Source organism: Haliotis rubra, unplaced genomic scaffold, assembly GCF_003918875.1.
Source record: "Haliotis rubra isolate DU_JTF1 unplaced genomic scaffold, ASM391887v1 Scf774, whole genome shotgun sequence".
Classification (NCBI taxonomy): domain Eukaryota; kingdom Metazoa; phylum Mollusca; class Gastropoda; order Lepetellida; family Haliotidae; genus Haliotis; species Haliotis rubra.
In genome coordinates, this window is record NW_025767495.1 from 432,316 (window position 1) to 454,227 (window position 21,912).

At 42.8% G+C, this 21,912-nt stretch overlaps 1 protein-coding gene across 1 annotated transcript in view; it reads left to right on the plus strand.

Moving 5' to 3' along the window:
* Nucleotides 1–21,649, plus strand: part of LOC124260762 — a 279,431-nt gene extending 257,782 nt beyond the window's left edge. The window contains exon 3 of the mRNA XM_046695078.1: nt 21,437–21,649. Within this exon, the coding sequence (XP_046551034.1) occupies nt 21,437–21,582 (146 nt within the window). The 3' untranslated portion in view covers nt 21,583–21,649. The remainder of the gene's footprint in view (nt 1–21,436) is intronic.
* Nucleotides 21,650–21,912: the final 263 nt, after the last annotated feature.

The window sequence follows — 21,912 nt, forward strand, 5'->3', positions numbered from 1 at the left end:
TCCTTGTAGCGACTGGCGACATCAACGATCGTCAGGGCGTACTTATAGGTTTTGCGCCTCACTCTGTCGTGAGGTAGGAACAGGAGGTTGGCTTGGTGGACGAGATTCGGTGTCAAAATGTCGAATTTTCTTCTCGGGACGTACCGAGGCGCCGGCAGGTAGACTTGCCAGATGGCTTGTTTGTTGAGCCAGGATTTGGCTTTCTCTTCGAGACTCGAGCGGCTTTGGCGAGTTTCGGGATGGCATCAGCACCTTTCCAGTACCCGCGTGGGCTGTAGTATATTTTCTCCATCGTGTATGTATTGCCTGCGTGTTACTTGTTTACTGCGTGTGTCCGTACGCGTAGGTGGTGATTCCATCATCGGCGATGCATCGTTTCGTGTTCTTGGGAGACAGCGACGTCTTGTTGATCGTCAGTCCGTATATCCTGTGTCCATAGCTTCTCAACATGTTCATCTGGTGTTCGAACGTTTTGCCTTTCGCCTTCTTGATTTCACCGTCGTCGGCTTTCTTGATGGAATACATCTTGGGTCTCAAGCCGACGTACTCCCCAATCGGCGTGCCCGCGCACTCGTCCCTCATCTTGCCGAGCACTTTTTTGTTGACTTGGGTGCACATGGGTTGATTTTTGGGGTAGTCGCTGGTGTCATATAGGTGCATGTATTTCTTCATGTCCTCGTACACGCCCTAGGTGTGGATTTCCATGAGCAGGGAATCCATATCCTTGTACAGCACTTCGCACTTATCGTCGCCGTACTGTTTCTTCAGCTCGTTGTAGTAGAAATCGTACATCAGGTGTTTGGACAGGTCGAGGACGCTCATCCCTACGTAAACAGGTTGGTTGAACATGATGTGGGTTTTGTTCATGTGCAGCGCCGCCAAGTTGTCGTCGAATATCTTGCTCCAGTTGAACGCTGGGCTGGTGATGAGCTACCTGAGCTTTTATTCTTCACTGGATCTGACCAGCTTCACGTTGACGCGTTTTCTCAAGTTCTCCATCGTTTTGCCAAACATCGAGTTGTTCATGAGCTTGTACAGGTTTTTCTCGAAGTCGCTCGTGGCTTGTTTTCGTAAATCCGTGTTCAATCGAATGTAAGGTTCCATCCAAGGGCTTTGATGGAATCTGAGCGCACTATGTATTTTTTTCAGCTTCATTCACAACGACAGGTACAGCTGCAGGATGCGGCAGTGGACGACGTATTTTGACTTGTTCATCAAGTTTTTTGATGTTGGTCAGCTTGTTGCCTCCGAGCAAGCTTCGTTGGTAGTAGGACAACCACTCCGGGTTCACCGTCAATCGTTCGGGAGCCAGCGGATAGCTGTTGTGCGATTCGTGCGGTTCCGCGGGGTACTCCAAGTCCACTTCGTATATGTATCCTATCTCGGAGTCTTCGTGGATGCTATTCACGTCGATGTCGGACGGGCAGACGACCCATTCGAATTTCCTGGTCTGCCTGAAGCAAGCCTTTCTCCACGAACAGGTGCATGTCGTAATCAGTAGTATATACAATGGTGAGAAAAAGACGTATAGGTGCACCTTTGCTTAGAAGCTTCCATACGGGCTAATTCTGCTACCAGCCTAGTAAAATTGAGTGTTTGCCCCAAACCCTTCGACAAGACCACTTTCGGCTGCTCCCAACGCAGTGCACTCCCAATTAGAGCTATGTGGGTGCATGGATATAGAAACATGCCAGGAACCAAGCTCTCGCGCGAAGCCTATACCGAGATCCAATCGGGTCATTTGTCCCTTCAGGAAGCGAAGAGGAAGTACCACATATCGCAAGCCCGATACACGCGAATCCAAGGTGGTATAAAGAAGCCCCAGACGACGACAACTCCAGACATGGCCGAAGTCTTCGAGGGTCTGCTGGATAAGTGTCGCCCCATGTTGCTTTCCGACCGAGAGAAACAAATCCTGGAGCAATCGGGACACACCTTCTACGAGCGCTACCAGATCCCACACCAGTTTCTCGAACTCTATTTGCTGTGCTTTCGCCCACTAGTCGAAGCCGGCAAAATAGTTGATTTCGTCTACATCTACCCATCCCACCAATTTCGGCCCTCAGCGGCAAACTCTGAATCATTCTCGCCGACGACTGCTATCCGGGCCCCAAGGACAGACACAACCGATGCACCGACTGCCTCGCCACTCTATTGGAACTGCCTGCTCTCTTCAGCCCCGACAACTCTACGTGCAAGTGTGGTGCCATCGACCACTGCGCCGACAGCAAGAAATGCGTTCTCTGGGAAAAGAAAATATGGAATACGGCCACGGAACCGTCTACCAACACCACTGGAGAGAAAGCTCCAAATCCGGCGTCGAACCCTAGCACAGACGCATTGCCTCGGGCCATCTCGCCCGCTAGCGCATAGTCTACCGGCAGCGTATTGCCTGCGGCCATCTTGTCCCCCAGCAGCGTATTGCCTGCTGCAGAACCGCTGACTGCGCCCACCGTCCAGGACTTCTACGACCGCTTGGGGAGGCTCGAGGCTCGTGTGGAGCAAACTGCGGCAATGTCGGCTCATGTGGAGTAAACCACGAATACGTTGCCGGCTCGTGTGGAGCAAACCAAGAATTTGTTGGTCGACATCTTGTCGATGCTGGACAAGGACGACGAGGAAGAACTCCAGGAGGAAATAGAAAACATCAAGGAGGAACAAGAAGAGACCCGTCTGGATATCCAGAAGGTGTGGCAGATGCTAGAAACAGCCCAAAGGTGGACCTACCTTTCGATAGCCGCCCTGTTTCTCTGGAAGGTCGTCCACAAGACCTTGAAGCACAGCAAACCAGTTTCCCCCCTTCGTGCACCCCCTCCACACACCGACCGAGAAGGTAGAAACACCCAAGACCAAACGTGGGGATCCCTTCCATATGGAGTAGAGTGTGGAATGCAGCCTTTTTGGAAAAAAAGTATTGTAGTAGGGTATACGAACCATGCGTGTGTTTGGGTTTTTTCGGACCCATAGAACCTATTCTCGTCCAAGGTCTGGAGGCAGCAACTCGACTTCTCTATCGTCTTTCTCTTTCGATATGGGAGAAACGGTTCCCGCACCAGCCGTAGGCTTTCTATTCCATCGGCGGCCCGAATCGTTTCTCGCATCTTGTAGCCGTAGACTGGAATCGTTTCCCCAGTCGGGGAATGGAGTAGCAGCAACAGCTGGTTCTTCCCTTCGTATCTCGCTACAGCAAACTTTTTGCACGTGTGGACTCCTTCTGGGACGTCAGCGGCTTTTCAGTGTTCGCTGCACACGGAGGGGGTGCCACTTCCATATCCTTGGACCCACCATAGTTGGGCAATGGAGTATGCCAAATATTGCTCCGTCCCTGTGGTACCTCTGCTTTCCCCGATAGTTGCCGAAAGATACAAGACTCTTTCTCCTTGCACAGACAATGGTCCACCAATTTTCTGGTGAGGAGTGCGTACCGTATGCTCCAGAAAGTGCAGGCCTTGTCATACAGGTTCTCTACATTCGCGAAACAGCTGTCGACCACGATCTCTTCTGGAACCTCGAGTGGGAGTAGCTCCTGGGGTGTGTAGTCTATCGCTTTCTTTTCCCAGAGAACGCATTTCTTGCTGTCGGCGCAGTGGTCGATGGCACCACACTTGCACGTAGAGTTGTCGGGGCCGAAGAGAGCAGGCAGTTCCAATAGAGTGGCGAGGCAGTTGGTGCATCGGTTGTGTCTGTCCTTGGGGCCCGGATAGCAGTCGTCGGCGAGAATGATTCAGAGTTTGCCCGCCGAGGGCTGAAATTGGTGGGATTGGTAGATGTAGACGAAATCGACTATTTTGTCGGCTTCGACTAGTGGGCGAAAGCACAGCAAATAGAGTTCGAGAAACTGGTGTGGGATCTGGTAGCGCCAGAGAAGGTGTGTCCCGATTGCTCCAGGATTTGTTTCTCTCGGTCGGAAAGCAACATGGGGCGACACTTATCCAGCAGACCCTCGAAGACTTCGGCCATGTCGGGAGTTGTCGTCATCTGGGGCTTCTTTATACCCCCTTGGATTCGTGTGTATCGGGCTTGCGATATGTGGTACTTACTCTTCGCTTCCCAAAGGGACAAACGACCCGATTGGATGTCGGTATAGGCTTCGCGCGAGAGCTTGGTTCCTGGCATGTTTCTATATCCATGCACCCACATAGCCCTAATTGGGAGTGCACTGCGTTGGGAGCAGCCGAAAGTGGTCTTGTCGAAGGGTTTGGGGCAAACACTCATTTTTACCCCAGCGCACCAAAGAGGCGTCGGACGAAATCGAAAAATATTGGTCACGTACTCGAAGAACGAACCCTTGCCAGCTTTCGAATTTCCTCTTAGGGAACTTCGGGGTCTAGACGAAGCATTGAAAAACATGAGCAGAGAACTTGTGAACAACATGGGTAAACTGAACGAAATCGACGAGCACATCTCTCACGAGAAAAGAAAACTCAGGATCCAAATTCTGTTCCGGGAACAAGGGATCACCATCGCCAGTGTTCTCACGGCTTTGGGCTTCATCGTATGGACCCTGGTCGTGTCGCTGACGGCAGTGGTGGTACACCACCAAGCCCAACACCACCAAGCCCATCATCGGGCGATGTCAGAGACTGGGTAAAAAAACATTTGAAATCTCTCGGCGAAGCCCTGGCTAAATTGGCCTGCAAAGCTGCCGAAGCACTGCCTGGCATCTTGGGTAGCATCGTTTCCTGGTTGTTAGGCTTCTTGTCGAAAACGGTCAGGTGGCTCGGTCAAAACCTGTGGGCTTTCGTCGTCGCCGTGGCGGGTCTGGTGTACGTCGCTGCTAAGGAATTTTTAACCAAATGAGGCACAGTCCGACTGCGATCCCGCCGACCACCAGCGCCGTTTGGCAATCGACGTGCCGCTGATTGTTTGCCTGCACGTGTGTTGGCAGCTGCTGTTGTCGTCGTGGTGCTACATCTACTTCCGGTGTCGGTGCCACGATGCCCGTTTCGTACTGCGGCACGACTCGACTCACGTTATTGGCGTCCTGGTTCAAGCCCAACTTTTGATCAGCTGTCGCGATGACGATTTCGTTGTTGTAGCCCACCACTCTGCTCACCCTCAGTCGCATGTCGCTCGGAGCCATGTACAGTCTCGTGCCAAACACGTAGTTGACTTTCGACCGGGCGTAATACAGCGCGTCTTCATAGCGTACGATGGCACTCGGTAGATCGACGGGTCTAGCAATGGCATCCTCGACGTTAGCCACAAACTGTTTCTGCACGTCGTAAGCCGTCCCTTCACGGCCCACGATGCTGGAATGTGTTTGCGTCTGAGCGTCCAGCACGACCCACACGTGCGTTCGAATCAAATCGTTCAATCTGACGACACCGGCATGAGTGAGCCCTTTCGATGTGTCCAGCATGAACATTTTCCAATTCTCCGCGGGTCCCTGCTCAAACCTCCAAACGCGGTAATCCTTGCTGTTGTCGAAGCCATGTAGTCGTCATTCAACTCGTTCGCTGTGACGTAATGATACGACACATCGACACATTTTTAAACACATCAATAAACCGAACCATGAAATGTAAACCATCTTTTGCATCGACCACAATACTTGGTGCGTGAGATCAGTAGCACATATTTTATTATCGCTTTTAGAATAAAACACTCCCGGTTTGTACATATTGAATTGTTTGTTATATAGTATACATATTTACTTTTTCAATATGTACGCAACGCTTCCGGGAATCATGAGCGGCGAGTCTGTTCAACTGCAGCACGCCATCGATATCACATCGGGTCAGCTCGAAGTCACGCTTTGCGATATCACCTACTATCCGCAATGGCCCAACATCGACGGAAACAACTACAGGCTGTTCGTCAACGACAACCGCAACCAATTAACACACGGCTGCTACAGCGTGTGCTTGCTCAACGATGAAATATTCAAACCCATGGGAGCCGAACTCAGAATGAACGACTCCAACGGTACGGTCGTGTTGGTCAACAACGGAGAAAACACTTTGAGACTGAGCCGGCCGTTAACTAAAACGCTCGGGTTGACGTCAAATGACATACGACGGAAACCACCGTGACCGGGCACGAAATTAATTTTATTACCCGATCTCGTTCCGTACCGCGAACTGTGCATTCATCTCGATCAGCTGAGCATGACTGATAACGTTCAAGGCGAACGACCTTCGACGCTGCTGATAGCCATGCCGGTGAAAACAGAAAAGTACAACGACTGCAGAACCAAATCGTTTTTGGCGTGGCAGTACAAGAAATTAAGCCAAGGCACCATCACGGAATTAAAAATATCGGTTTTAGACATTAAACATAATCCAGTCAATATAGGATACCTGAGCGTGACGGTACACCTACGCAAAAGACAATGACCGAAGCTTCCGGTCCGGGAACGACCATACGACTGGGAAAATGTCATACCATCGCGCTCTCCAACCTCGGAGACACGCGGATTCAACGAGCCCAGAATCGAGGGCAAACTGTATGTATTGCAACTGAAAAACAACATTTACAAACGTGTCGACGTGCCCAGCAGTGGATCCGGCAACCGCATCAGCAGCACCCTAAGCGATTTCGTCGACACCGAAGGAGCGGTCAACAACGAGCGGTACGACCTCGTCTGCAACGAAGAAGACGAGTGGACGATATCTAGGGCCTTCGACTGCAAGCTGTTCGATCTGAACGATGTCGAGACCACGGTCGTCGCTTGAAACGCGCCTTACACTTTCATGTTCACCGACGACAACAAATGGGTCCTCGTGCCCTCTCGAATTGACTGGATCATCGACATCACGCCCGGCTCTCCCCTTGTTTTTACGGAAATCAAAATCCACTACCTAACGAAAGTCCTGAACGAGGGAATAATGCTCTTGGCTTACGTCCCCACACCGAGACGCAGCGTGATCCTCAGCCCGCTCTCGCAAAATAAATTAGCACACGCGCTATCGGGGAAACCCGGGACGCAAAGCATCATGGAAAATCTACCGGCCAATTCCACGCTGATCATCCAAGTCTTCCTAGGTGAACCACCATCTCCATCGCGCGAAGTCGAAATCTTAAGAGGGATCAAACTCTGGTGGTCTAAGAAACAACAACACCACGTTTGCTCTGTTTACGTTGTGGTGAACGTGAACACATACACCAGCCTGCAGGGAGTCACCGGGGAAGACACGATATCGCTCGCCAAAATTTTCCTACCCGACAACATACATTTCGTTGGCTTGAAGTGCACGTCCAAGAAATTATCCGAAAACCAATTGAAAATTATTTCCTAACATACAGATACAGTCATGAGTGCAAACGTGTCTCCGCAAGCCACCAACCCAGTACGGAAAATGCCTTGTATGTGTTGCACTTACAAAACAATGTGTACAAATGACGAAAAGTCGCCTTCGAATCTCAGTTGAACTGGATTATTAACCTGGTCCTCACCTACCCCTATCTTATCACAGATGAGGATCGTAATGTCCTCGAACTAAAAAACAAAGGGGTTCTACTGGACAGGTTTATTCCATTCGAGGAAAATGCATTTTACGCTACACTACTGCCAGATCAAAAAAGGTTACATGCTGGTCGCCCGTCTGGAATTAGGAAAACAATGGATGTATCTGAAAAACTTTCTCACAGCACCAGGCTCGTGGGTACGTACGATACAAGGTTCTACCCTTATTATCGAAGTTTTTCTCAGAGATGCCCCCGCACAAAAAGTGCAACTTCTGGATGTGTTATACATATGCTGGTATAAACACCATGAAAATCAACGCTGTCGTATTTACGTACAACCAGGAACAACAGTCCCCACCACAAACCTCGATAGAGTCAAGGTTATTCAGGATGGACACACCATTACATTCGAAGCCATTTTTTTATCCGAACATTTCCCTTTTATTAGCTTAAAGCATATTCACCAAAGATTGACAGAGGACCAATTAAACACTATTTTGTAAGAGAGTATATACACACGCAGAAAATGGGACTGTACCCGGTAGTGGATGAAGTGGCAAAAACGCTGGAAACCGTAGACAGGTTCCGTTTGCAGCAGATATGCGACATCAAACGACAACTAGAACAAGATGGCGATGCCCGTAGAGCGTTGCATAAAAAATATCACAGAGCTGTCAATTACGTGGACGGCGTCGACAACGCCCTGGTGGCAACATTTCTATCCTAACAGACAGACCCCATGCTCACTCAAAAAACGATATCTCCTAAACTATCCGACCGATTTTCGTGAAATTTTGCATGCACCACAGCAGTAGTATAGGTAATAGCGGTACGGGATCAGGGCCGTACCAAGGGCTCAATTTTTAAATTGAGCCCTTGGAAGGCCTGGTCCCGTACCGCTATTCCCTATACTACTCAGACCCATGTTGTATATATGACATTTTGTTTCTACATGTTTGGTGTTCTTGTCATTGAAAGGTCTGTGTAAATTAAACAAATGCAGCCCGACTTCCAGTGAGTTTATGCATGAGGTTTACGGGTGTATTGTTTTTATTGGATCTTAACTACTTTATGATGGTTTTCGGTCATTTTGTGTCAGCTCCATGGCCATGATGCTGGGAAGAGCAGCATTTAATTAATGAGAGTCAGTTACAGGAAACACATGAGGGAGAGGGTTTTGATAATTGCCGTACCATAGGTACAGGGTAGACACCATTACAAATAAGCGCGGAGTCATGTGTAAGACGGACATGGCATAAGGGCCGCCAGGAGAGGGAAAATTGAACATTGACTGCGGAAGTTAAAACGGAACAGTAATGTTGTTTTCGCTGGTCTGTTGAATACATTGCCAACGCCACTGTCAGTAAAATGCCTAATCAATCGATGCAACATTATTTGGGCATTTACAATATGTACATTTTCAACTTACATTAATAATTTGAAGCTAAGAATAGTGTGTTTAGAGAATTTGTCAGTAGTGTGAAGCTTACAAGCAAAAACCATATTTCATGGTAACATGTAAATTTAAAACATCTCATAAAAAACGTCGTAAGTGTGATTGTAAATAATATTGTAATCACTTTAAAATACACTTATAGGAAGACACATCTTCGATCCTAAAGCTAATGTCCCACGTGTCCATCAGAACCAGCATGAGAAACTGATTTAATTATCAGAAGATTTACCTTACATAACATCCTCTGAATATGACTGGGTATGTAATTGTTAGGCTTCTCTGTGCGAACGAACAACAAAATGAGAGACAAACGTTATATATTTCACACCATCAGGTCACTATTGCTTCATTATCCCCCGAAAAAATCACACACTGAAGATTTAGTTACAAACATTCTCTGCGTACAGCAGTTTTATGCATACCGATCTATGACTATGACTGAACCGACAGACAAAAGTGAACGCACATCTCACACTTTGTGATATACATATAAAAAACCATTTAACTCATTAAGGCCGAGAGACGCATATATGGGGCAAATTAATCAGCTCCTCACAGCGAGTGACGTGTTTATGGGGCAGGTAATTAGCAGTTTCTCACAGCGAGAGCCCCATACAGTCGTCAACAGAAAGCACCTCTTATTCAAAAATTAAAAATTTAAAAATCGCACTGTACCTATTATTTCAACCAATTTAGCAGTACTGAGCAAATGTTAGCTTTTCTTACGAGAGATCCCACCTTTAGTATCAATCAGAAGAAGTATTTAAAGTGTTTTGATAACAATTGCATGTCGGTATCATAGGCTTGTACAGCGTTTAGCAAATGCATGTCGGTGAGAAAGGGGATTATGATGTTTTTACAGAGGTAAGTGCCTGGTATTCTTCCTTGGGAATGGATACTAAAATACTTCGTATGCACCTTGATTGAATTAGATGTAATGGTTTAGAGGTTACTAAAATTATATTTCCTTTAACTACCTAATAAATAGGAAACAATATACGAAATTTCAAGGACATACAAAGAATTCAAACACAATAGAATAGTTTGAATTTACTTTTTAGGCATCATTACGTTGTCATATTTCATATACTGAAACATAATGTATAAACACAAGTAATTATACATCCAAGCTCGAATAGATTAAACATTATTGAACTTACTAATTTGAAGTTTACTGAAATGTAACTAGTTGTTTTCCATAATCTAAAGTTCGTAATGTTACCTAAGCGAATATAAAGTGATAAGTCGAGCCTTTGCATCGAATACATATATACATGTCAGTGTTATTACAACAATGAAATGTTTTACTACGTTTGTTACAAAAGACAGTAAGTTGGTAATTCAAAACATTGTCACACATGGACAGAAGTAATATCATAAGTTATTACATGTAAGCCATACAAAGGTATTTCAAGCATTTCTGTTCAAGCTGTTGAAAGTTTCATGTTGATTTGAATTGTCAGTTTTCTATGCAATTTACATGAGCATTCTGTAAAACGTTTGTATTTGATCTGTGTAATTATCAAATCCAGTGCAATCAACTCAGTCTCTATTGATCCATCGTCAATAAAAGCTGGATAGTATATCAGTTACGGTATCGATACACATGCGTATAATCATTCAAGCAGATTACAGTAATGAGATAATTGAACGCCTCTTTCGACCTTGATATAACAACCTCCGGTAGAATGCATATGTAGTTACGTCCTTGTTGAAAGGTTTGTCCCGTGACAAGTGTAAAATAAACAGATGCGCTGTTATATCATTGGACATCTTGCTTTATGGAGTCACGCCCCTCCCTCTCTGTGATGTTTATACATGCATGCACCTCTGTAATCTTATGAACCTCGTTTGCATTCAGTAAAGATATAGGCACGCCCACCTTCATAAATATTGGGGGTGGGGGTGTCAACTGCAAGTTTATACACTATAATAATTCAGTATAGTGTCACCTCGTGAATTCTGTAATGCGTGTACTCTAGTTTGGATAGTCATTCGTATCAAATTGAAGATTATATTTACATGTACTGCAAACCATTATGTTTTATGTACTAGTTGTGTGCATAAAATGTATATGAAAATAAATACTACCTCTACTCAGTGGTTTGATTTCAATCGCTTTGTTTTACTTATCGAAAAACACTAAAATGAGGACAAATAAACTCGCCAAACTATCTACTCCTATTTGTCTTATGTGTATATTTCATACATCGTTACCAGTGTGTATGTTTACAATACACAAACTGTTACATGATAGCTTGAGTTGATAAAGCCGAAACCCAGCATATCGACTGGTCAAGGATATAGCCAATAACCAATCTCTATCCAAGCTGCTGAGTGACCAAAGCGTGCTCTTCAGAAATTTCGCCCACGCCCATCACCTGTCCTTTCCTCTGTGACAGGTATCTCATGATACTGATTGGTCGCAGATAACAAATAACCAGCCACTACATTGAACAGTTGAGATACACGTTCTATTCGAGAAATTTGATGGCCCTATCACGTGACTCTTTGTTTTATGTCTATGCAAGGAATATGTAGTATACATTTTGTATATGTATGTTTGTATGGTCATGTATGTTTTCTGCATTAAATCTGTATGAAATAAAGTGCAATGCTATGAATGTGCTTTGTGCTAGTCACAGACTAGCGTTATAGTACTTTCATTAAAATAATTCGTAAACACTAGAAATGTATCGGCAAACCGCTATTTTTGTCGAAGATTATAAAGTGTGAAAGTAAATTCTTTACAGTATGTCATTGTCATAGATGTTTTGTAAATTTAAACCTCACACAATGATATAAGAGAGAGAATTTGTTAACGTGTGTCTCATCTGTTACATACAAAGAATACATGTGTATGCATATTGTGATAAAATATAAATGTTACAAGCCGACAAAAGGTCTACAAGAGAAACTTGCAATAAAATTACATAAAGCTTGCAATAGACGACATGTATTCACACCTGATTTCTTTCAACATATATCTTTACGACACAATTAAACAATCAGGACTTGTTTGTATGACTAGACAGTTTCCTGTGATCCCCGAAACCTGCCAGGGAAATCAGGTGTGACTAGCACTAATTAGTCTCGGCACAGAGAGTGGGCAATCAGCGAGGGCTTCCAGGTGTTGAGTAGTGATGGGGCTCTCGGGCTTAATGAGTTAACCTGATGATATGTACAATGTCGCAAATTCGATTTTACAGGATAAGATACATTAATTGATATTGTTGGATCGCTATTGCTGGTAAATAAATAGCGAAGCATACAAGTTTATGAGTGACAATTTCTTATTTATTGCATAGACCTTAATTCCCTTATGGCCAGGAAAAGAGATCAAGGCAATTACGTAACATAGGCCGACGAAGAGTTCAAGCTATATACTCTATCAATCAACTAATCAATTAGCATCCAATCAGCATGTTTACAATTTAATCCGTTCTGTATATTGGCTTCAAACAACTTGTGCTATGTGTGTGCGTTACCCGTTATCTATTACTTGTTGTTGTTACATGTAGTGCAGTACTGCTTGTTACAACATACCTCTCATCGGTTGTAGTTACTTTAATCAAAATTTCGCTCTATGCGATTAACAAGACCTTGTCTTATGCCTCGTGATATCTAAAGATCTGTTTTGATTTATCAGTTAACATTTCTTGATATCCTAAGATCAAAAGTTCATACATAGTTTGTGTCTATGTTTAAAGAAGATGACTTACACGATAGGTAAGTAAAGGAATAGATAGTAAAACGGTGTCTATATATTTGTCCTTTTAAGTTGTTAATAGTAACACGATTGCATCATGGTTATGTTGTTGATTGCTGGTCTGTGTCTGCACCAAGGTTTCTTTCATCTGTTTAGGAAGTTTTCAAGACAAAATTAACCAACCTATTAATATTAAGTACGTGTATTCATCCGTCTTTATCAACGTTGATATCTTTCTCATTATAAGTGTTTGTACGTATACTGAACTATTGTACTGATTTAGAAATGACACGTGCTCTATGAACTGCTCTATGAACTGTGTCTATAATCTTACCATAGATCTAGAATATCGTTTCCCCGTTTATTACTGTACAGCGGTTCCCTATTTGTTTTAGACATGCTGTGATGCTTAACGGCTCACAATCATAGTCTCACCGGCTACGGGAGGTTGACTCTTGATGGGTCAGTCATTAAGACAACAGTTCAATTCAAAGGCTTCTTCAGTACACAAGATAATAATATTACACTAATAAAGAAAGTCTGTGCATGCAATTAGTTTTGGGAGAAGTTACCACAGTTGTGTCATGACAAATCTTAGAAATTGATATTTCATGTCTTAGTCCTGTGCAAAGAATCCGAACTTGAAGGAGATATATTGAATCGCAACTATATTTTAAGACCTCAGGTGATAATTAACAAACAATACATGCCAAAAAAACCTGAACGTGTTGTTTGTGTGTGGATGTCAGTAAATTTAGATAAATCATTAAGTAATATATGGCAAGTATTTGATTTATGTATGCAGTCTTTATTATAAGATTTATTCAATATCCTTCAGACATATAGGCGTTTCTTCAAAAACAAACATTCCTTAAATGGGCAGTGGGGTCATTATTTTGAGGGAGGATAACAAAGGTGTCATCCACAAACAAAGCAGACACCAAATCAGCCATTTCGGAACACATCACGAAATATCCTCAACACAACATCAACTGGGACACTGTCAAAACACTTCAAACAACAAACATGATTACACTCAGCGGAAAATTGGCCGAAGCATTACATATACGCCGTTTTAATCCCTCTATTAATAGAGATGAAGGCTATTACATCCCTTCAGCTTACAACCACCTAATCCACAAATAATTATCCACTCATCCCACTCTGGCTTCTCATCAACCTTCATATTCACATTCCTCACCACTGGCTTCTCACTTATTAATCCCCCCACCACCTTGGCTTCTGCCTAATTAACTTACATTCACTAATTGTCATGGTAATCCCACTCATCTCTATTTGTTATCTTCAGCTCATCATCATGTCATTGTAGCTCATCATGGGGGCGGTGGGGTAGTCTAGTGGTTAAAGCGTTGGCTCGTCACGCCGAAGACCTGGGTTTGAATCCCCAAATGGGTACAATGAGTGAAGCCCATTTCTGGTGTCCCCCGCCGTGATATTGCTGGAATATTGCTAAAAGCGGCGTAAAACCAAACTCAGTCAGCCAGTAGCTCATCATGTAACTTTCTTTGATGCTTTGTTTTTCCCACCTATTGTTATTGTTATCGCATTATCTTACCTTGTATATAAACTGGTGTACCACATCATTCCCCCATATGCTTGAAAACGGTATAAGAACCTATACCGAAACGTCGCTATTGTTAAAATAAAGAAGTTGAAAATAAATAAAGTTGTGTCATCTCTATACCAGCAACTTTTAGAATGCCACTCAAACAAATTAATCATCTGTAAACCATGATTTACGAATATGTGGTTAATCAGAGTACTTGGGAATAATTACGTCAGCAATATTATTCAGTTTATTTGAGAATAACTGAACATGTATTTGGGTTATTAACCAAAAAGTTGGATTTCTGTTTGTCAATACAAAGTGTCTGAAATAATGGCAAGTTAGCCTTATTAAAATTCCAATTGCAGGTGGGTCATCAGCCACATTTAGCTGAGAGAATTGTGGGAAAATAGTCACTTCCACAAAGGACTATTCATTATACAGGTATTTGGATCTTAGAGTGACAAATCAAGTTTAGAAAACATTCCCATACTAGGATGCAAATATGTAGCTGATCCATCATTAAATATGCATAAATTATTATTTGCAATAATGACTTCGAGTGTTTCCCCCCAAGCATAGGAGTTAGCACTTAGGGCTATGCCCATTTAGATCACTCATTATGGTACAGGGTTAAGGGAGCTTGTCAAACAAATTCTGAAGATCAAGTGTTGAAAGGGGGAAGATGGAGCAAAGAGTGGAAGTTATGTGTAAAGAAAGACAGACTGCAACAGCTCTTGAAGGTTGCATTGAAGACGGACAGGGCTGTTGATGACATCCTGTCTCACTAAACAAGAAGCACTACCTGTAGCTGTACCTATTTTCTCGAAGTGAAAAAAATGATATAAGTTTATCCTAATTTGTACACAGGGGAAGAAGAGCAAGTAGTGTTACCTGGCACTCACTATGAGGAATTCTAAGATGCCTAGCGGTTAGAACAATCGAAAAATAAATACATTATGAGACAATAAAGGTATAGTTTTTTGATGACGTAACAATTGAATGACGTTATCCTGTCACTGCGCCATTCTAGTGTGCCCCCTCGTAATCAAATTATTTTACATTACGTCACAATGTAAGTGACGTCACGATGCATGTCAGTTGTCATCGCCTCATACGGCCTCCTACAGTAAACTACTCCGTTGCATCCCGTTTCTTGGTTTGCAGTTGCTTCACGCAGCTAACATCACTGGTGGAAACATTACGTTTATGTTTTACGATGGTTAAAATGTGTCAATTCGACTCACAAGTTTTCAGCGACACGGTTACGTTCGCAATGTTTACATTCCCACAATGCAATCGTGGAATGTCAGCTTCATCTGACTACTCAGCTTCATCTGGATGTACTGATCTAAACTTACGTTGGTAGTATTAAAAATTCGGCGTTCATATTGCCCAATATGGTTTACGCTAATGACAGATGTAATTAAAATAATTCAGAGAAGATATTTAATCCGAACGTAAACTTAAATTCATCAAACTGTGATCATTTGTTTTTCTGGTAACGTTGAAATAATCGAGTCTGGACCAGAAATCCAGTGATCAACAGGGGCAGCCACATCAATAGAACAGCGCACCAGTTACCACCCCCTGTGCGAGGATTCTTAATTTAGGTCACCGACACCGTCATTTGTTTTCTGCCTTAAATTAATTGTAATTATCCTTAGAAAGTATTAAATTTAGCATCTTAGAAAAGATGTAAAGTTTGCTCTACCCCAATGTGTTTTGTAATAAAGTATAGTTTTGCCCTGAACTATTATAATTAAAGCACGAGGAACTTTATTTCCTAACTTGCTCTCCATAAGTGCCATTTTGTATCAAATAAATATCAAACAATATCAAGTATGTATTGGTATGGTTTGTTTTGCCCGAATCCCCACATGGGTACAATGTGTGAAGCCCATTTCTTGTGTCCCCCCGCTGTGATATTGCTGGAAGATTGCTAAAAGCGGCGTAAAACCATACTCAGTCAGTCAGTCAGTCAGTCAGTTTGTTTTGCCTTTAGTTTATTTCATGTGTAAGATTCAAACAGATGTATCATAACTGAAATTATTGGCTTTTTTTAAATGTGTATTTGTTGTGATAATGCATGAATCTTTTGCAAACCTCACTGCTTTGATAGCTAGACCATATGATGGATGCATAAATCTAAAAAGTGCTGCTTGTTATGTTTTAGAAATGGATATTCTTGGATGACTGATAATTTCATGCAATATTTTGGCATTGTGATTTGTGTACATATATATATATTCTGACCACAAAAGAGACATAACATTCATTTTACTACTCAAAATAATTTAAGGAACTTAGATTATTTTTCAGGTAACACACAGAGTTGAGTTGAGTTGAGTTTTACGCCACACTCAGCAATATTCCAGCTATATGGAGGTGGTCTGTAAATAATCGGGTCTGGACCAGACAATCCAATGATCAACAGCATGAGCATCGATCTGCGCAATTGGGAACCAATGACATATGTCAACCAAGTCAGCGAGCGTGACCACCCGATCCCGTTAGTCGCCTCTTACGACAAGCATGGGTTACTGAAGGCACATTCTAGCCCAGACCTTCACAGGTGGTAACACACAGAAAAAGAGACAAACAGCACAAGTGATGCATAATGAATATTGTATTGCATAATAACACATGAAAAGTCATTAGAAAAAAAGTCTTTCCATTCAGACAAAACAAGTCAAAACAAAATGGTTTCAGCTACACTCAGTAACATGCATGTGTGACCATACCTGGAAGTTACGCAGAACAAACATGACATCTCATCATCTCTACTAACCTCCGCAATGATCGCTGTGGAATAGCTTGTATGTCAAGAGTCTGGAAATGAACCAGCCGTTGCAAATCTTGTGGTAGTGGATTATTTTCTCTGACTTGTGTTCTCAGATGCTTCTCAGATTGGCGCCATGTCAAACTAGAATCCAGCCATCATTGTGCTGCTATGTGAACCTTGACCCATCTGTCAAGAGAACTCCTGTCCATTGATCCCGTGTCCACTGAAGGTGATGCCATGCCCAAGCATCTCAAGTAGTTCTGAGCCATTGAAGCAGAATATGTCTTTCTTAAACATCTGGAACATCAACGTCAGCCTCTCAAACAAAAGTTCTTCCATATTAGAAATAACATCCAAATCCTATATTCAAAAGAAGCCTATTTGTTAAAAAAGGAAAAAAAGTACTTGGAAGGAATGTTGAGTTCCTTTCATCATTTGGTGGTACCTTCTTCACTTCTATCCACTGTTGAGGTTTACAATCCATCTTGAGATGGAGGTTACCCTTTCGCTGCTTCAGTTGGAGTGTTCCTCAATCCTCACATTCGCCTGTTGGGCCCACTAAGAATAGATCACATGATATATTTCAGTGGTTTTGTGTGCACCTTAGAATTTTTTTAATGATTTACAATTACTATTGCAACATTTTAAGCCGTCAGCAGTATGTTTACAGGAAACATACTTAAAGAATACAGATGAGCCTAATATAAAATAGTACATGCTCCAACCCGTGAAGATCCGGGTAGAATAGGTCTTCAGCAACCCATGCTTGCCACAAAAGGCAACTATGCTTGTCGTAAGAGGCGACTAACGGGATCGGGTGGTCAGGCTTGCTGACTTGGTTGACACATGTCATCGGTTCCCAATTGCGCAGATCGATGCCCATGCTGTTGATCACTAGATTGTCTGGTCCAGACTCGATTATTAACCAACTGCTGCCTAACTAAACTCTCACTCACTCACTAGTACATGCTCCATGCTCTTGTCTGTGTGGAGTCGGAAATCCTGGCCTGTTAATCACCATCAGCAGCAGCTTATCTGACCGAACACACACCAAAAGCTACACACCACTACCCGAACACACACCATTTACAGCATCAACCGGGTCTTGATTTCATTCCAGTTCAAGTATCAGTGGGTGTCATTTCACTTCTATTTCAAGTGGTTTGAAATGCCATGGGAAGAATGGCTGTTTTTTAAGAGTGAGCTGCCGTTGATCACAGTGATATCTACATGTAGCCTTCTACGAAAATCAGAAGTATCTTTAAACCAGCTGGAGTAGAACTTTACAGATTAAGATGAAAATGCAGCAGAGAGGGTTCGGGTGATCCTGGCACAGTCAGGCTGGTAAGGCTCATCATCAGCTCAGGGCCCTTGCCCCCTCTACACGCAGCCCAGACAGCGCAAGCGAGACATTTCAAAGGCGAGGTCCACATATTTATCATGCTTTTCCTGAGTTTTGCAAATCACGTCACTTATCAAAAGGGACAGTTCAATGATATTAATAAATTCATTAGCTTTATCAAAAAAGGACAAGATCAGGTTTGATGGCAGGAATTCTCTTGAGGCTGTATAGGGGCCTATTCCAAAGCAGTTTAAAAGCATCATTTTCCATGACGCCCTGGACATGTTCAGGGTCGCACCATGGATGGACCTTCGAGTCAAAGCCACAGGCATGGCGAATACAGTAGTAGAAGCAACCATCATGTTGTTTAAGATATGCTGTTTGTGCCAAGGAAGGGCATCCATTGACAAGGTGTTGGACAGTCTCTGTAAATTCATTACAAAGTCTACATTTCATGTAAATATTTTCTTTAAGAATCACATTTTGGCGATTACAATTGGGAAGTGACTGGTCCTGAGCAGCAAAAAGGAAGCCCTCAGTTTCACATTTAAGACCAGCCGACTTCATCCAGGCGAAGGAGTCCGTGGGATTGCTATTCTGTGCCACGCACTGCATGTACACATGATGCAATGGTTTCTCAGAAAGCTCCTTCATAAATGACCAACTCTGGACAGACTTGGTGAAGGACTTCACCTGGTTTACTCCCATCGCTGTACCACCCAGCAGTACATTGCCATCAACAATATCAACCTCAAATTTCAGATTGTGTCCAACAACCTTGGCACGCTTAAAATAGCTGTGGAATTCTTTGCTCTCATCATGAGTCGTGACATGCATCACCAGAGGATCATCTGAAAAATAAATATGTGCAAAAGTACACAATAAAATTCTATCATGAAGAGCCTCCACATTAATCAAACCCTGACCTCCAGAACTGATTGGCATATACCATTATATAAACGATTAAGAGAGGAACGAGGGTGGTGGGCTCTGTTATCAGACATGATCCTTCTGTCAGGCAGTCAACTACTCCAAAGGAATAGGAGAGCACTGGCACAGCAAAAGTATTGGTAGCTTTCACCTTGTTTCAAGCATTTAGCTCTGAACTCCAAATTTTCTTTAAGCGAGTTGTATACTCAGCCTGAAGTTTGTCTTGAATCTGGGGGTCAGTGGGGTAGCATAGTGGTTAAGGCGTCTGTGAAGATTCCCCACATGGGTACATTGTGTGAAGCCCATTTCTGGTGTCCCCCGCCGTGTTATTGCTGGAATATTGCTAAAAGCGGCGTAAAACTAAACTCACTCACTTGAATCTGGGCATTCTGGAGCTTGTCTCGAACTTGCATTCCAAAATCTTCCACAAGATGCTCAATAACTCAATCCCCCTGTAACATGACCGATCCAACATGAACTACCTTGCCACGTTTCAAATAAAGAGTATTACATTTGTCAAGTCCAAATGTCATGCCAATATCATTAGAAAAGGACTCAACAAGGAGAACCTGCTCTTTCAAACTGGCATCTCCTTTGTCAAGGAGCTTGATGCCATCCATGTAAAAGGAGATGAGTAAGCGGTGTTGGGGATCTGTGCTAAGGAGGTACAGGATGGTAACCATCCTCTTTATTGAGCAGAAAGCTCAAAGGATTTAAAGACAAACAAAAAAGCAAAGGACTGAAGGAGTCCCCCTGGAATATTTCCCTTCTTATTGGAATAGATTCCGAAGTCTGCACCTGCCCTTGCGAGTACATCTCAAGTTGAGTCGACCAGCAACTCATTAAAGACTTGAGTAAATCAAGTAGTAGCTCAGGGAGGTCAATACAACACAGAGACTTCAGAATCCTTTCGTGAGGGACAGAGTCATATGTAGTCATTTTTTGTAGTCAATCCAGCACATGGAGAGGTTGCTCCATCCCGGCACCTGAATGTCGCTGGATCACCAGCCTGGCGCCTTAGACAGCTCACACACCATGGCCCCATGGTGGGCGAGCTGTCTAAGGCGCCAGGCCTATTGGGGCAAGAAGTAAAAGGGATGAACTATCATTTTCTTCTCTATACCCTGAGAATTCCGACCTGAAAACCCATCAACTCACCATTTATCTCCTTTGAAGCCATCAATCAAAGTTTCCTACTCCTTGGAAAATTCAACAATAGTAGAACCATCTTTTTTCTTAGCAGACCTCAACTTCTGCCTGTAAATTTCAGGACTTAATTCATAAGCCTTCAAAACTACACCCTTAACAACCTAAAATTATAACTACTGTTAAACAGTAATGCAGAATAACTTTTATGAGCTTTACCCCAAGATATTGCAACAACATCAGGACATTTGAAACTGCCAGACACCTTTTCAAAATGTAAGAAAACCTTTTTAACTTTATTTTCAGAGAAAGGCAGAACAAATCTAATCTGCTCAGATAGAGGAAACAACTGAGGAGAAAGAGAGAGTACTGTTAATCAGTTTCTTTCTTTTGGCTAAATGTCTTTATAAGCTTGAATTTCTTATTGCTTAGTCCCAAATCCTCTCCTTGTCATCTCCTAATTTCAGTCTTTCTTCTTTCTTTTTTCATAGTCAAATCTTTCAGATATCAATTTCATTAAAGCCAAAGGGCGGTGGGGTAGCCTAGTGCTTAAAACGTTCTCTCGTCATGCCAATGACCCGGAATTGATTTCCCACATGGGTACAATGTGTGAAGCCCATTTCTGGTGCGCCCCGCTGTGATATTGCTGGAATATTGCTAAAAGCAGTGTAAAACTAAACTCACTCACCCTTTAAAGCCAAAACAACTGGTTTTTCTTTTAATCATATCGAGAGCATCATGAGCCAAAATACTGACACTCTCCAAAAGGCTAAATAATATAACATAATATGACATGATTTAAGGATGCACTGGTACCATACCCTTAACATGATGCTGATTATTATTTTTACCCCAGATTGATTGTAGGTTTGAAGAATATTAGAATAATATTCATGTATGAGTTTGATTTTTCATGGTAAATGATGTGATGGCTAATTATCTCACAAAATCTATGGTCAATATATCTTCAAAATCAAAATTGTTCTTTACCTGAATTTGGAGTCGAGGTCCGGGGTAGTAGTGAGCCCTGCTCATTTTTTGTCGTGTTTTGTCCATTACATACATTATTTTTACTTTAATCATAATTTCAGAAAAACGCATGTCAGCCATACGTCGGGGCCTGACACGTGATGCGAGTGGCAGTACTACCTTCCTGAAGTCAGCACAGAACACAGGGCTCCGTTCTACAGGGAGTAGCAGCACTTTCAGAACAACGTCCGCACGGAAACAGAAGTAGCCATGACTATGTCATACATTACCTGTCATCCATATTCGGACGTAAATACAACATTAGGACAAACTTGCATGTTTGTTCAGTTACTTTTTTGCTTTCCCCCAGCTCCCATTAAAGATGCAGAAAGCATTCCATGGTGCAATCAATTGTACAAATACATTTTAATGTGAACCCACATACTGGTTTGCCATAAACTGACTAATAACAACAATGCTATATTACCAACACTGTCCTCTATTACTTCTTGAAATTACTCATCACATATTTGGTATACCTAAATCATCACAAAAAGATTAACAAGTTAATATTGTCAGCTAAATTTGAGGTCATGTA